Genomic DNA, 12,965 nt, shown 5'->3' with positions numbered 1-12,965 from the left:
AGATGTGATGCACATGTCCTAAATCTAACCTCTTCTGTCCAACTTCTTCCTATAAACCTTTGGTAGAAGTTGATTGGGGTGCTAAAATATTATATCATCATCTACCTCATTCCTCTGTAGGCATCGAATCCCCAAGGAACAGTGGTGGCTGAAACTGAGGCCCATCCTCAAAATCCTAGCCAAGTACGAGATTGACTTGGACACTTCAGACCATGCCCACCTGGAGCACATCACCCGGAAGCGGTCCGGGGAAGCTGCTGTCTAAACCTCTCTGGAGTGAGGGGAATAGATTACCTGATCATGGTCAGCTCACACCCTGATAAGTCCACATCTTCTCAGTGTTTTAGCTGTTTTTTTCATTAGGTTTCCTTTTATTCTGTACCTTGCAGCCATGATCAGTTCTGGCCAGGAGCTGGAGGAGCAGGCAGTGGTTGGGAGCTCCTTTTAGGTAGAATTTAACATGACTTCTGCCCCAGCTTTATCTGTCACACAAGGCTGGGCACCTCTAGTGCTACTGCTAGATATCACTTACTCAGTTAGAATTTTCCTAAAAATAAGCTTTATTTATTTCTTTGTGATAACAAAGAGTCTTGGTTCCTCTACTACTTTTACTACAGTGACAAATTGTAACTACACTAATAAATGCCAACTGGTCACTGTGCTTTTGCTTCTCCTGTTATCATCTTCCTAAGTGGAATGTAATACTGTCAGCCCCATGTATCAGACACTTGCCTGATGAAGCAGTAAAGACGTTAAGGGTATCACAGGGGGTGGAGGAAGGGATTATCTCTAGTACACTACTTGCTGGCTGTCTGAAAATTGTCACTGCCAAACTCTAAAAACAGTTCTAAATAGTGACTGAGAAGGTTTGTTGCTGGAGTCAGGGAATAAGGCAGCCAAATACTCTTTGCACAGTTCTTTAGTGGGAAGAGAAATTAACAATAAATATCAAGCACTGCGGTAGGCATTTCATCATTGAATCCTCATAGTAGCTTTTGGAGGGCAATGGTGACAGCCTGACTTCAGAAAGGAGGACACTGGAGCTCAAGGTGATTGATTACATAATGTCTCCTTCAATATTATTCAAGTAGAACTCAAACTCAGTTCTGACTTCAAACCTCATCCTCATTCCCCATTCCTGCTTCCTTCTCATGCCATATCAAATCCCCAGAGCCATAAGGCCTATGAAAAGAAAGTGAAAGGGAAGGTTCAGGCATTCATTCAGAACATTTTAAATGCTAATTGCCATTGATTTATAGGTTCTGTCTCTTTCCTGTCTTTAATCTTAGAGCTGTTTCCTCAAGAAAATGAAGAGGGAAGGATGGCTCAGGGAAAGTTAATCAGAGGGAAAATGTCACTCTGTAAAGAGTAAAAAATTTAGGATGATGATACGATCTGGGAAAAAAAGGTAGTGAAGACCACTTAAAAACAAACAAAAAAAAAACCTATGAAGGTGCATGCTATTTCCCCAGAGCTAAAAAGATAAGTGAAATTGTGTTTGAACTCTTAAGTGGAGATGAAGCAGAATTTATTAGCCACCAACCACATAAGTGATTATGAAGTAACTGAGAAACAGGTAACATTTTTTCCCACATGGACAAAACTTTCTCTTTCTAGAATATTAAGTATCTATGATGAGAAATGAAGTAGCATCTCAAGCAGTTTATAAATCTACCAGAATATTAGAATCACCTGGGACCTTTGAACATACTCATGCCCAGGTCTACTTTATTTATTTATTTTTTCGTAGAGATGGGGACTTCAACTCCTGGTCTCAAATGATCCTCCCACCTCGGCCTCCTAAAGTGTGAGGATTACAGGCGTGAGCCACTGTGGCCAGCCCTACTAGGTCTGCTTTGGACCAATTAAATCAATCTCTGGGGGTGGAGCCTGGGCCTTAGTATTTTTAAAAATTTTCCTAGGTGATTCTAATTAATAACTAGGATTGAGAACCACTGACTAACACAGTGGAATCTCATTCCTGGCTATATTTGAAGCACTGAAGCCCCCAGCCCTACCCCAGAAAATTCCAAAGAATTGGTATGAGGTGAAATCTTGGCACCAGTGTTTTTAAAAAGCTTCCTTAGTGATTTTATGTGCAGCTGGAGTTGAGAACATAAAAGCAGTAATTCCAAATTTGGGGTGGGAGAAGGTATAAAGGAAGGGGAAGCTCTTCAGATACTCTGCCCAAGCCCTCCTGTTCACTCCAGCAATGCCCAGAATCACTGCTGCTAATGGGAGAAAGGTTGGGATGGACAGTTACATAGAACAGCCAGGCAGTAAATGAAGAACTTTTTCTAAGGGGGCTTGGAGAAAAGTAGGAAAAGTAGAAATTGCCAAACTTGCTTTTAGAACTATTTATTCTTTTTTTTAAGTGGTGTTTTTTAAACACCAGCATCAATAGGACAGAAGAAGACATCTGTTTTCCAATTAGCTGTGTCAGTAGATTCCATTCATTGTTTGTAGTTCCCAATCAGCTTTAAAAAAAAAAAAGTTTTTCAAATTTGCATACAAGTCATCTAAAATCAATAACAACTTGATCTAATTTAGAAAAATGAAAGAGTATTGTTCACTAAAGCAGATCTCTTTTGGGTAGATGGACCATCACAAAAGGAGCTCTTACATGCTTTTCCCACTCCCATCCCAAGTCCACCCTCCCACCAATTGTATTGTATAAATAAATAAAAAGCAAAGGTTCCAGAACAACTGAAAGAAAAATAATTCCAAACTAAGCAGAGTGAACTTTCCATTGGGAATGAAGACCCATGGGAAAAGGCAGCCCAGCCCATAACTCCTCCCTGCTGGAACACACACCGTAGGTGTAGGAACTGCCTGGGAAGCCCATTAGAACACAGTTTCTCAGGAAGAGAAAAAGCTGCATTACAAGAAAAGTTCTCAGGACTTTAGGAGTTCTTAGGACTGTTATTTCAGAGCTATTTATTACTGTTATTACAGAGCTCTTGTTATTTCAGAGCTACTGTAGCCCTTGGGCACAACCAACAGAAAGAGGCAAAGACTGCTGTTTCCTTTGATGAGGGGAAAGAGGTCCAGTCCCTTCCAAATGCCCCAGGACATGGCACAGTAGGGATGTCATCCAGCCCAGTTCTGGATCTGCACCATTTGAGGTTATAGTATCTTCATCTTTGGGACACAATTGCTGTTAGCTGAAATTGTGATTTTCTTAAGTTTTTTCACAGATCAATTAAAATTTTTTTTTTTTTTTTTTTTTGAGACAGTTTTGCTCTTGTTGTCCAGGCTGGAGTGCAATGGCGCGATCTTGGCTCACTGCAACCTCTGCCTCACAGGTTCAAGCGATTCTTCTGTCTCAGCCTCCTGAGTAGCTGGGATTACAGGCGCATGCCACCATGCCCAGCTAATTTTTGTATTTTTAGTAGAGACGGGGTTTCATCATATTGGTCAGGCTGGGCTCGAACTCCTGACCTCAGGTGATCCACCTGCCTCAGCCTCCCAAAGTCCTGGGATTACAGACGTGAGCCACCATGCCTGGCCTAAAATGCTTTCTAGAAGGGATTCTTCTGGACCGTTAACCACGTCCCCAAAGGAAAACCACACACACATTATTTAAGTACTTTCCATCTTCCTAGAGAAATTTAGTTACACTGTTGACTCCTTCCCTAAAGGGGAGGATTGAGGGAGACCTCTTCTTTTGCAAAATGCAATATAAAAAGCCAAGTAAGCAATAAACAGAAAACAAAAGTGAGGGATTTTTTTTGTTGGGTTGTTTGGTTTGGGAAGGGGAGGTGCTATGGAGGTTATTGTTGTGACATGTTGCTTCGAAATCTATAAACCACACAACAGGAACAACTGTTTTTCTGTTTTCTGTGACAAGGAGTACTGCAGGGACAACCTCACCCAGAGCTGCCTGCACGATGGTGCAAACATCTTCTCCGGCTATTCTAAAAGTAACAGGTATTCCTTCAAAGAAGCTGGCAGTGGAAGGCCCTTCACTGCATCGGGGAGATACTGGAGTCCCAGGCTACGGCGCACGGCATAGCGAGCGAGTGTTTTTAGAGTTCCTGGAGCTGAGCACAGAACAGTCAGTTTTTCACATAGCTGCGGGTCTCTGGACACCTCTCGTGGCATGGTGCCATTTTTCCTCAATTCAAAGTGTCCAACAGCTCTGTGGAGGAGCTCAAAGCAAGAGTCCTCTTTCTCTGTTCCAAGTCCCCTGACTAGCAGAGCCACCAGGCGGGAGATGGGTGTCTGGCCTATTAGGTTGATGACTCTGACCTCTGCGCCATAATCCAGAAGGATGCTGACACTCTCAAGATTTCCCTTCATGGCAGCCCAGCTGAGCGGTGTATCATTGTTGTAATCCAGGGCATTGACAGAGGCCCCGCTCTCTAGGAGAGCCCGCACACACTCAGCATTGTTCTTAAAGGCTGCCCAGTGAAGTGGGGTATCTCTGTTGCCATCCAAAGCATTGGGGTTTGCGCCATACTCCAATAGGACCTCCACACAAGCCTCATCTTTCTCTGCTGCATAGTGGAGGGCTGTTCGGTTATACCCATCCAGGGCATTCACCTGTAAAAAGGGAGGAACTATTACAGTAGCCAGACTACTGAGAGGAAGACAGGACAGCAGCAAAGAAGCTTGCATGGTTACCCACTACCTTTGCTATGCAGTGCTCTGAACAAGAGGGTCAGCAAGCAACTCCCAGGGAGTCCTGGTGATAAAGATGAAGATATGACAGGAGCTTAGGAGCAAAAAGGAAAAGAACTGTCCTCAAACAGTCAACACTATTATGTGCACTGACTAGCTGGTCTGCATTATTTTGGTTTTTGCTGCAATGTTCATTTATCTATTCATTAGAATCTCTACCACAGAGTAAGGGGTAAGGCAGGAATAGAGGAAGTCTAAGTCCCCGTAACTGCTCTGAAACATTACTGGAAAGCTGCTTGACTACACAGAGTTTTGGATTATTTTACTTACCCTGACCCTTTCTGTACCCTGTGGCTAATGTAGCAACCAAACTGAAAAACATAGCTTTTGCTAAGTTCTTTAACCATACAGAGAAATTCAAAATGTTAGAATATAAGTCAGACCTTTGCAAAAATATGCTGTGGGTTCACAAGAGAACCCAAATGAAAGCATGTGATAGGAAGAGCACAAATCTCCCAGTGCTGGAAAAGCAGCTGGCTTGCTGACAGTCAGCATCACCTGTAGTTTTTTTCTTCAAATTTCCAAATAGCATATACCCTCATTAATGAAAGACAAAAACAAAAAAAAACCCTGAAACATTTAAGTAAATTCAACCTTTTATTTGGCTAAAACCTATCTTAAGTACCACTTCTTAAGTACTTTAAGTACTTTTAAGGGTACTTTAGATTTAATCAGAGTTGAGGGATCTCTGCATTTATATCTCCTGGATAGACAATAAGCAATGAGAAGATTAAACGGAAATATAAACAGCCCCTACAAGGTAAGCTTCCTGAAGTGATGGCCAGTGACAGCTTAAGTTAAGGAGAAGAAAGAAAGGCAGAGTATCAGCACCATACAATGGGGGCAAGCAGGGTGGGGACAGAAAGGTAAAAGAATGAAATCCTTAGATCATTTTATATATTTACCATTACATTTTCCTTAATATTGGCTATGCCAACATTACCTTGAGTTAGAAGTTCAGACTGGAGGAGGGAAGAGATGGAGGAGTGATGGGGAGAAATTCTAAGAAAACATGAAGCTCAAGTTTTAGTGAGTCATTAATGTGAATGTGTTAAAAACATTACCTCGGCTCCTTTTTCCAGAAGTAACTCCACACAGTCAGCATCTGACACCATACAGGCACAGTGCAAGGGCTTCAGTGTGCCATGAGTGCAGTTCACATCTGCTCCCTGTGGGCAGAAGACAACTTCAGTCAGTGTGCTCAGCTCTGGCTTGCCCAGCAGGACAGAATTCAGAACTGAGTCCAGGGGACAGAGAGTTCTAACTCTCACTATTTTATAGATACAGTGCTGGTTCCTGTTTCCTTTTCTATTAATTAATATTATGTCCATGTCCAAACCAAAGGAGTACACTGAAGATGAAGGAAAGGAACTGTTAATTCCTTAGATCAAGTTACTAAGTTTCTCCACAAGGGAGGCTGCCAGATGGTCACCTGGACATCACTGAAGACAATCTTATGTATCAAAGCACTGGAAACCTTATCATCAGGCAGGAAAGCTGGACCAGCAATCCACTTTCTATGGCCACCGTGCTCTGGAAAAGTAGGAAAGTGAGTCTGTCAGACTGAGGCCAGAAATGGCATGCTCTTTTGTCCATTCAACAAATGACCATCATTAATAGTGGCATCATCTTAACACTATTTTTCCTTGTTTATAAACATCTTCAAAGTAGCCTCTTAGTATCAGTATTCTTTACCATCTAGCCTTTGCTGGTGCTTCTATTCAAAATCAAAGGAGAGGCCGAGTACAGTGGCTCACACCTGTAATCCCAGCACTTTGGGAGGCTGAGGTGGGCAGATCACCTGAGGTCAGAAGTTTGAGACCATCCTGGCCGACATGGTGAAACCCGGTCTCTACTGAAAATACAAAAACTAGCCGGGTGTGGTGGCGGGCATCTGTAATCCCCGCTACTCGGGAGGCTGAGGCAGGAGAATCGCTTGAACCTGGGAGGCGGAGGTTGCAGTGAGCCAAGATCGCGCCATTGCACTCCAGCCTGGGCGATGAGCGAAACTCCGTCTCAAAAAAAAAAAAAAAAAAATCAAGGGAGACGGAGATACCAGTCAGACCAAAGTCACTGAATGACTCAGCAGCAGAGCTAGAATTAGAATGTGACGAGGTTTCTACTGCGGAGTCTCCTGACACTACTTTTGCTGACAATAAGCTAACACTGCATGACTTTTCCTTCTTCAGTTGTGTCCAATAACTCTGAAGCAGCTACAGAGATCTAGGCTGTAAATGACGAGCCTGAAGTCTTAGAATATACACAAGTAACCATCTGGATGCATTTTCTGGTGATCAAAAACCGTGTAACTTCTCTTCAACAAGAAAAATAAATAGAAGAGGATAGTAAAGACCTTCTAGGATACTAGTCACATAACAATTATTGAAGGGCCATGATTAAACATCCGATGGTTAAGGTGTTTTCTTAAACTATAATTACCATGCATTTTAGAGGTTGATATCCTCTACAGAGCTAGAAGTGGTAGCTGCTTTTAACATAGAATGTAAGTAAAAAATCTCTCCATGTAATTATTGTAACCCAGGTATGAAGAAAGGCTCACAAGGATTTAAAAACCACCTCTGTAGCCAGGCACAGTGGCTTACACCTCTAATCCCACGACTTTGGGAACCCAAGGCAGGTGGGTTGCTTGAGCATGGGAATTCAAGACCAGCCTGGGAAACATGGTGAAACACCATCTTTACAAAAAATTAAAAAAAAAAAATTAGCTGGACATGGGTGGCATGTGCCTGTAGTCCCAGCTACTTGAGGGGGCTGAGGTGGGAGGATCGCTTGAGCCCGGGAGGTCAAGGCTGCAGTAAGCCATGTTTGCGCCACTGCACTCCAGCCTGGGTGACAAAAGTGAAGCCCTGTCTCAACAAATAAAAATAAAAACCACCTCTGCTTTGCTCACCTCCTCCCTTAATAAAACATGTATAGAAGACTTTGAGCTCAATGGATTACATATGCATCGTACTCAGATATTTTACAAAGAACATGAGACTAGGGTTATTGAGAACATATTCCATGAAGAAAAATATCAGATACACAAAGTGAAAGGGAGAAGGGAAGTGAAGCAAACATAGGGGAAATACATTTTAATGATCAAGTTAATGCACTTAGCAAAATGTAAAAACTCCCTGTGATCTTGGGTTGAGTCAAAGCTGCAAATCTGATCCATGAGGATTTTGCCCACTTCATATCGCAAGGACTCTCCTGTCAATACCAGCACACTCACCCCTCTGATGAGGTCCTCTACATTATCATGTGGGAAGGAACGGATGGCAGCAATTGTTCGGATTAAGCGCTCCGAGAGAGAGTATTTGCTCTGAATGCTCTGCATAATATACCACATACTGGAACTCATCAAGGCTCAAGGTGTTCACATGCTCCAAACTGCCTGAAACAAAGAAGTTTTTGGCATATACAATATCACTGAGCACACCTGTCTTTAGGGTTAGGTCTTCTCTGAGGCCTTCCCAATGCTAAAAGCAGATTTCAAGGAGTGATTAATACTATTTCCATAATCACAAGGAATTGGATTATAATAGTTGCCTAGGGAGTTGGATAAACCTGGACACAAATGTTCTACTCTAACCTAGTCTAGCACGAGATTTCCGCAAGAGGTACTAAGACCCCCGTGGAGCTCTGTGTGGTTTACAAACAAGACTAGGCAAGGAATAGGATTTTTAAAAGGCTGAAGAGGTCACAAAACATTATTTTCCTCCTTTGAATTTTTGTGGTTTTTATGATCAGCACCACCATTAAGTTATTTATAACACTGGGCCTTGCAATATAGTTATGTACATATTGTTTCTTCATCGAAACTGTAATCAACTGGAAGGCAAGGACTTTGTCTTCTACTTTTTCACCCATGTAAGGCCAGCCACAGAATCTCACAAAAGGTAGGTATTTAACAAATATTGGTTGGTCAACTGACTAAACAGTATAGAAGTGATTGTTATGTGTGAAAAGAGAGGAAGAAGGCTATGGAGCAAATATATCTTAATAATGAAAAGTTATCTGAAATATTTTCAAATGTGTTCAGAAGAGGAAAAAAAGGAAATATTTGGCAGGGTGTGGTGGCTCATGCCTGTAATCCCAGCACTTTGGGAGGCCGAGATGGGTGGATCACAAGGTCAGGAGATCCAGACCATCTTGGCTAACACAGTGAAACCCCGTCTCTACTAAAAATACAAAAAAATTAGCTGGACGTGGTGGTGGGCGCCTGTAGTCCCAACTACTTGGGAGGCTGGGGCAGGAGAATGGCGTGAACCTGGGAGGCAGAGCTTGCAGTAAGCCGAGATCGGGCCACCGCACTCCAGCCTGGGCAACAGAGTGAGACTCTATCTCAAAAAAAAAAAAAAAAAAAGGAAATATTTGAGGTAGTATTCTAAAATAGGTAAGGAAAGCAAAAGTATAACTACCCTGGAGTCATTTATATAAAACTAGGAAAAAATTAAAGTTCAGAATAATAAAATGTACTTTCAGTTTTAGGAAAATTTGCAGATTTTAAAATGAGTTAAAGGTGGGGCGTGGTGGCTCACACCTGTAATCCCAGCACTTTGGAAGGCTGAGGTGGGTGGATCACCTGAGGTCAGGAGTTCGAGACCAGCCTTACCAACATGGTGAAAGCCCATCTGTACTAAAAATACAAAAAAAATTAGCTGGGCATGGTGGCGCACGCCTGTAATTCCAGCTACTCGGGAGGCTGAGGCAGGAAAATAGCTTGAACCCAGGAGGCAGAGGTTGCAGTGAGCTGAGGCTGCACTACTGTACTCCAATCTTGGCAACAGAGTGAGACTCCATCTCAAAAAAATAAATAAAATACAATGAGTGAAAATTTTTAATAATTGGCTATTCATGGCAACTGAGAAATAGATTTGGTGAAATATATGTTGAAACCACAATAGGACAGAGTTCTAGGTTGGAAGAAGAAAATAATGCAATATACTTCAACTTAAAAGGCTTGGCTGTATAAGAGACAAGAGTTAGGGACCATTTAAAATTACAGCCAATAAGGTAGAACACTTCTATGAAACAGTACATATCAAAAACAATAGAGAAAATATAATACACAGTATCAGCTCTCTAGGTGCAACTGCTTAGAAATCTGTGTTCTTATTATAAGCTCTTTGGGAATAACGATACTGATTTTTTCAATAGTACCTGAACACATGGTAGGTTCTTAACATCTGTTGAACCAATGTAAAGTTTATTACTTTAGATCCTAAGAAATTCAAGACTTGAAATAAATAAGCACATTACCCATATGAAATTGTTTTGGTCATTTAATAATATATAATGTTTTGGCGGGGCGCGATGGCTCACGCCTGTAATCCCAGCACTTTGGGAGGCCGAGATGGGCGGATCACTTGAGGTCAGCAGTTCGAGACTAGCCTGGCCAACATGGTGAAACCCCGTCTCTACTGAAAATACAAAAAAATTAGCCAGGCATGGTGGCGTGCACCACCCCTGGTAGTCCCAGCCACTTGGGAGGCTGAGGCAGGAGAATCGCTTGAACCTGGGAGGTGGCGGTTGCAGTGAGCTGAGATCGCGCCACTGCACTCCAGCCTAGATGACAGAGTGAGACTCCATCTCAAAAATATATATATTATATATATAATATATATATAATATATATATAATATATATAATATATATATAATATATATAATATATATAATATATATAATATATATATATAATATATATAATATATATAATATATATAATATATATATAATATATATATATAATATATATAATATATATATAATATATATATGTATATATAGTCTTTTGCTTTTTTTTTTTTTTTTTTTGAGGCGGAGTCTCACTCTGTCATCTAGGCTGGAGTGCAGTGGCGCGATCTCAGCTCACTGCAACCTCAGCCTCCCAGGCTCAAGCAATTCACGTTCCTCAGCCTCCTGAGTAGCTGGGATTTACAGGTGTGCACCATCACGCCCAGCTAATTTTTGTATGTTTAGTAGAGATAGGGTTTCACCATGTTGGCCAAACTGGTCTCAAACTCCTGACCTCAGGTGATCCACCTGCTTTGGCCTCCCAGAGTGCTGGGATTACAGACATGAGCCACCATGCCCGGCCAATTTTTGCTTTTTGTGATTGTGTATCCCTTTATATATTATATACTATAAATTCTGATAGTTTCTATTTTGTGAATCAGTAGCCATTTATAGTAGATGTAAATTCCATTAAAAGAATGCAAGTAAAAATATTCATATGTATCGATAATTCAAATTAGGTATTTTTCTCCCGTTATCATGCACGGATAAGCTGACACACGTGTTTATATGTCTCTATGACATTTTCTAGATAGTTTAGATTTGGCATGTGTTTTAATCTCTCCAGTAGCCACTAACCTGCTCTGAGACAAGTATCTGTATCTTATAATTTTTTTGTTTCAAGGAAAAAAAAAAGACAAGTGCATTTGAGTTGGTAATTCCAAGAATGGCAGCAGAAGACAGAGCATCTAAAGCAGGAGGCTTGGACCAAAGTGGTTCTGTTGCCTGTAATCCCAGCACTTTGGGAGGCCAAGGCAGGAGGAGCTCTTGAACCTGGAAGTTCAAGACCAGCCTGAGCAACATGGCGAGACGACCCCAAAACCCAATCGTCTCTACAAAAAAATTCAAAAATTAAAATAAATAAATAAAGTGGTTTTGTTAACCATTTCTGGGCCATGATAATCGGATGAAACTAAATCCTGAACTAATTTCCCGGGCGCTCTTGGGCTCTGGGCTAAGAACTCCTGAGAGCATGGTCAGTGGTCTGCTGCTGCCTGGAAGCTCCCGGTAAAGGAATGAAACTTCAGGGCAGGTTGACAGCATTCACTTCAGGAATGGTCAAGGAAAGCTAAATTCGATCTCACTAGACAGCAGCCCGTGTAAGGTTTGATCCCCTTGGAAGGCCCTTTCCTCTGCTAGAGCTGAAAGCCCTGTCTCCCTCGTTTTCTTTTGCTACGGGATCCAGAGAAAACACCAAAGGGCATTTACTGAGAAGCTGAAAAAAAAAAAAAAAAAAAAAAGCAAACTGGAAAAGAGAAGACACAACAGCTCTGATGCGAGGGAGGCCTCGGCCCCGCCCCCTCCCGCCCCGGGAGAACCTTGGCCGAGCCTGCAGCGCCCGTAATCCCCACCGCACCTGCTGCGGGAGGGCTCGCGGCAGCTGTCTCGCTGAGGCTAGGGGGCGGGGGACAAGGGCACGAAACGCAAGGACGTGCGGTGTCACTTTCTGCACGGGCTCTAAACAGATCGCAGCAATCCCGGTAGGTCCGGTACTGAAAGAGAATCACGCAATTTGCCCTGGGGGGCCTCAGACGCGGACCAACCCCCTCTTCGATCTGCCTTCTAAGGCCCGGAAATAAGTCTCAGCCTCGAGAACTAGAGCACTTCGACCAGGGAGTAGAGGAAGCGTTATTGGGCATGGTACCCTGGGTTAGGAAACCTGGCTGTAGACCCACTCCAAGGACCGCACTCACCGAATTGCTGGGCTGAGGTGGGGGTTGAAAGCCGCTGTCAAGGCGTGACCCGGAAGCAGAAGCTGTCGGGGGCAGGCCCTCTGTTTACCGGACTAGAAGACCAACTAAGATGGGCGCCGGCGCACTGATGAGTGTTCGTCAGCGGGGCGCGCCTGCGCAGACTTGTGCAGCAGCTTTCGTCCTCCAGAGGCCTAGTTAGGGGGTTACTTTCTCCTTTTACTCAGAGGCTTTGCGCGCAGGCTCAGTGCAGCGTTCTCGGCCACAGCCGCAGGATTCGGGTCTTGGTCCTGCAGCGGGGAAAAAAAAGCTCAGGAACCCTGAGTGTTGGGCCGATTCTATATGGTTGCACCTGCGTGGACCAGGCCAGCAGGGGTCCATCCACAATGGTTCAGTTGCTTAGGAGACTAAACTCTTAGTAGGAAGTGTCTTTGACAAAAATACTTACAGCATTATTCATAATGGTGGAACGAATCTATGCTCCTTAGAACCCTCCTGTACATGTCCACCCTCCTTCAAGTAAACCATATCAAAGACAAACTCAACCACCCAAGAGGTGTAGTATTCTAAATGTAGAGGAATAAATGACCTTTATAACTCTTATTAGGGTTAATGAAACTTCCCGCACAAAAACATGATGACACCTCTGAGTGACAGACTTTCTGTGCAAAGCATAAACATTTTGAAGTCAGCAGCACATGGTGGTGGTGCATGGAAGGAGTGAAGCAGCCCATTTAGGCAGACTGCAAGAGTTGTGGTCTTCCCGGTAGCCTGTTTAACCAGAGTGCCC

The 12,965-nt window shown here is 42.9% G+C and overlaps 2 protein-coding genes across 26 annotated transcripts in view; one reads left to right on the top strand and one right to left on the bottom strand.

The window, feature by feature from the left end:
* PFKM (phosphofructokinase, muscle) overlaps positions 1–661 on the top strand; it is a 41,006-nt gene extending 40,345 nt beyond the window's left edge. For all 24 annotated transcript variants that reach the window (XM_016923537.4, XM_063786731.1, XM_063786722.1 and 21 more), the window contains one exon: positions 121–661. In XM_016923537.4, coding sequence (XP_016779026.1) covers positions 121–265 — 145 coding nt within the window. In that variant the 3' untranslated portion in view covers positions 266–661. The remainder of the gene's footprint in view (positions 1–120) is intronic.
* A 1,681-nt stretch (positions 662–2,342) lies between these two features.
* Positions 2,343–12,965, bottom strand: part of ASB8 (ankyrin repeat and SOCS box containing 8) — a 35,861-nt gene continuing 25,238 nt past the window's right edge. The window contains exons 2-5 of one of the 2 annotated variants that reach the window (XM_001161077.7): positions 12,179–12,465; positions 7,919–8,080; positions 5,748–5,852; positions 2,343–4,545 (exon numbers count right to left, since the gene is read on the bottom strand). In XM_001161077.7, coding sequence (XP_001161077.1) covers positions 3,913–4,545; positions 5,748–5,852; positions 7,919–8,047 — 867 coding nt within the window. In that variant the 5' untranslated portion in view covers positions 8,048–8,080; positions 12,179–12,465 and the 3' untranslated portion in view covers positions 2,343–3,912. The remainder of the gene's footprint in view (positions 4,546–5,747; positions 5,853–7,918; positions 8,081–12,178; positions 12,466–12,965) is intronic. The other variant, XM_009425511.5, reaches the window with a different exon arrangement.

The sequence above is a fragment of the Pan troglodytes genome, chromosome 10 (genome assembly GCF_028858775.2).
Source record: "Pan troglodytes isolate AG18354 chromosome 10, NHGRI_mPanTro3-v2.0_pri, whole genome shotgun sequence".
Classification (NCBI taxonomy): domain Eukaryota; kingdom Metazoa; phylum Chordata; class Mammalia; order Primates; family Hominidae; genus Pan; species Pan troglodytes.
This window is presented reverse-complemented; position numbering and strand designations above follow the sequence as displayed.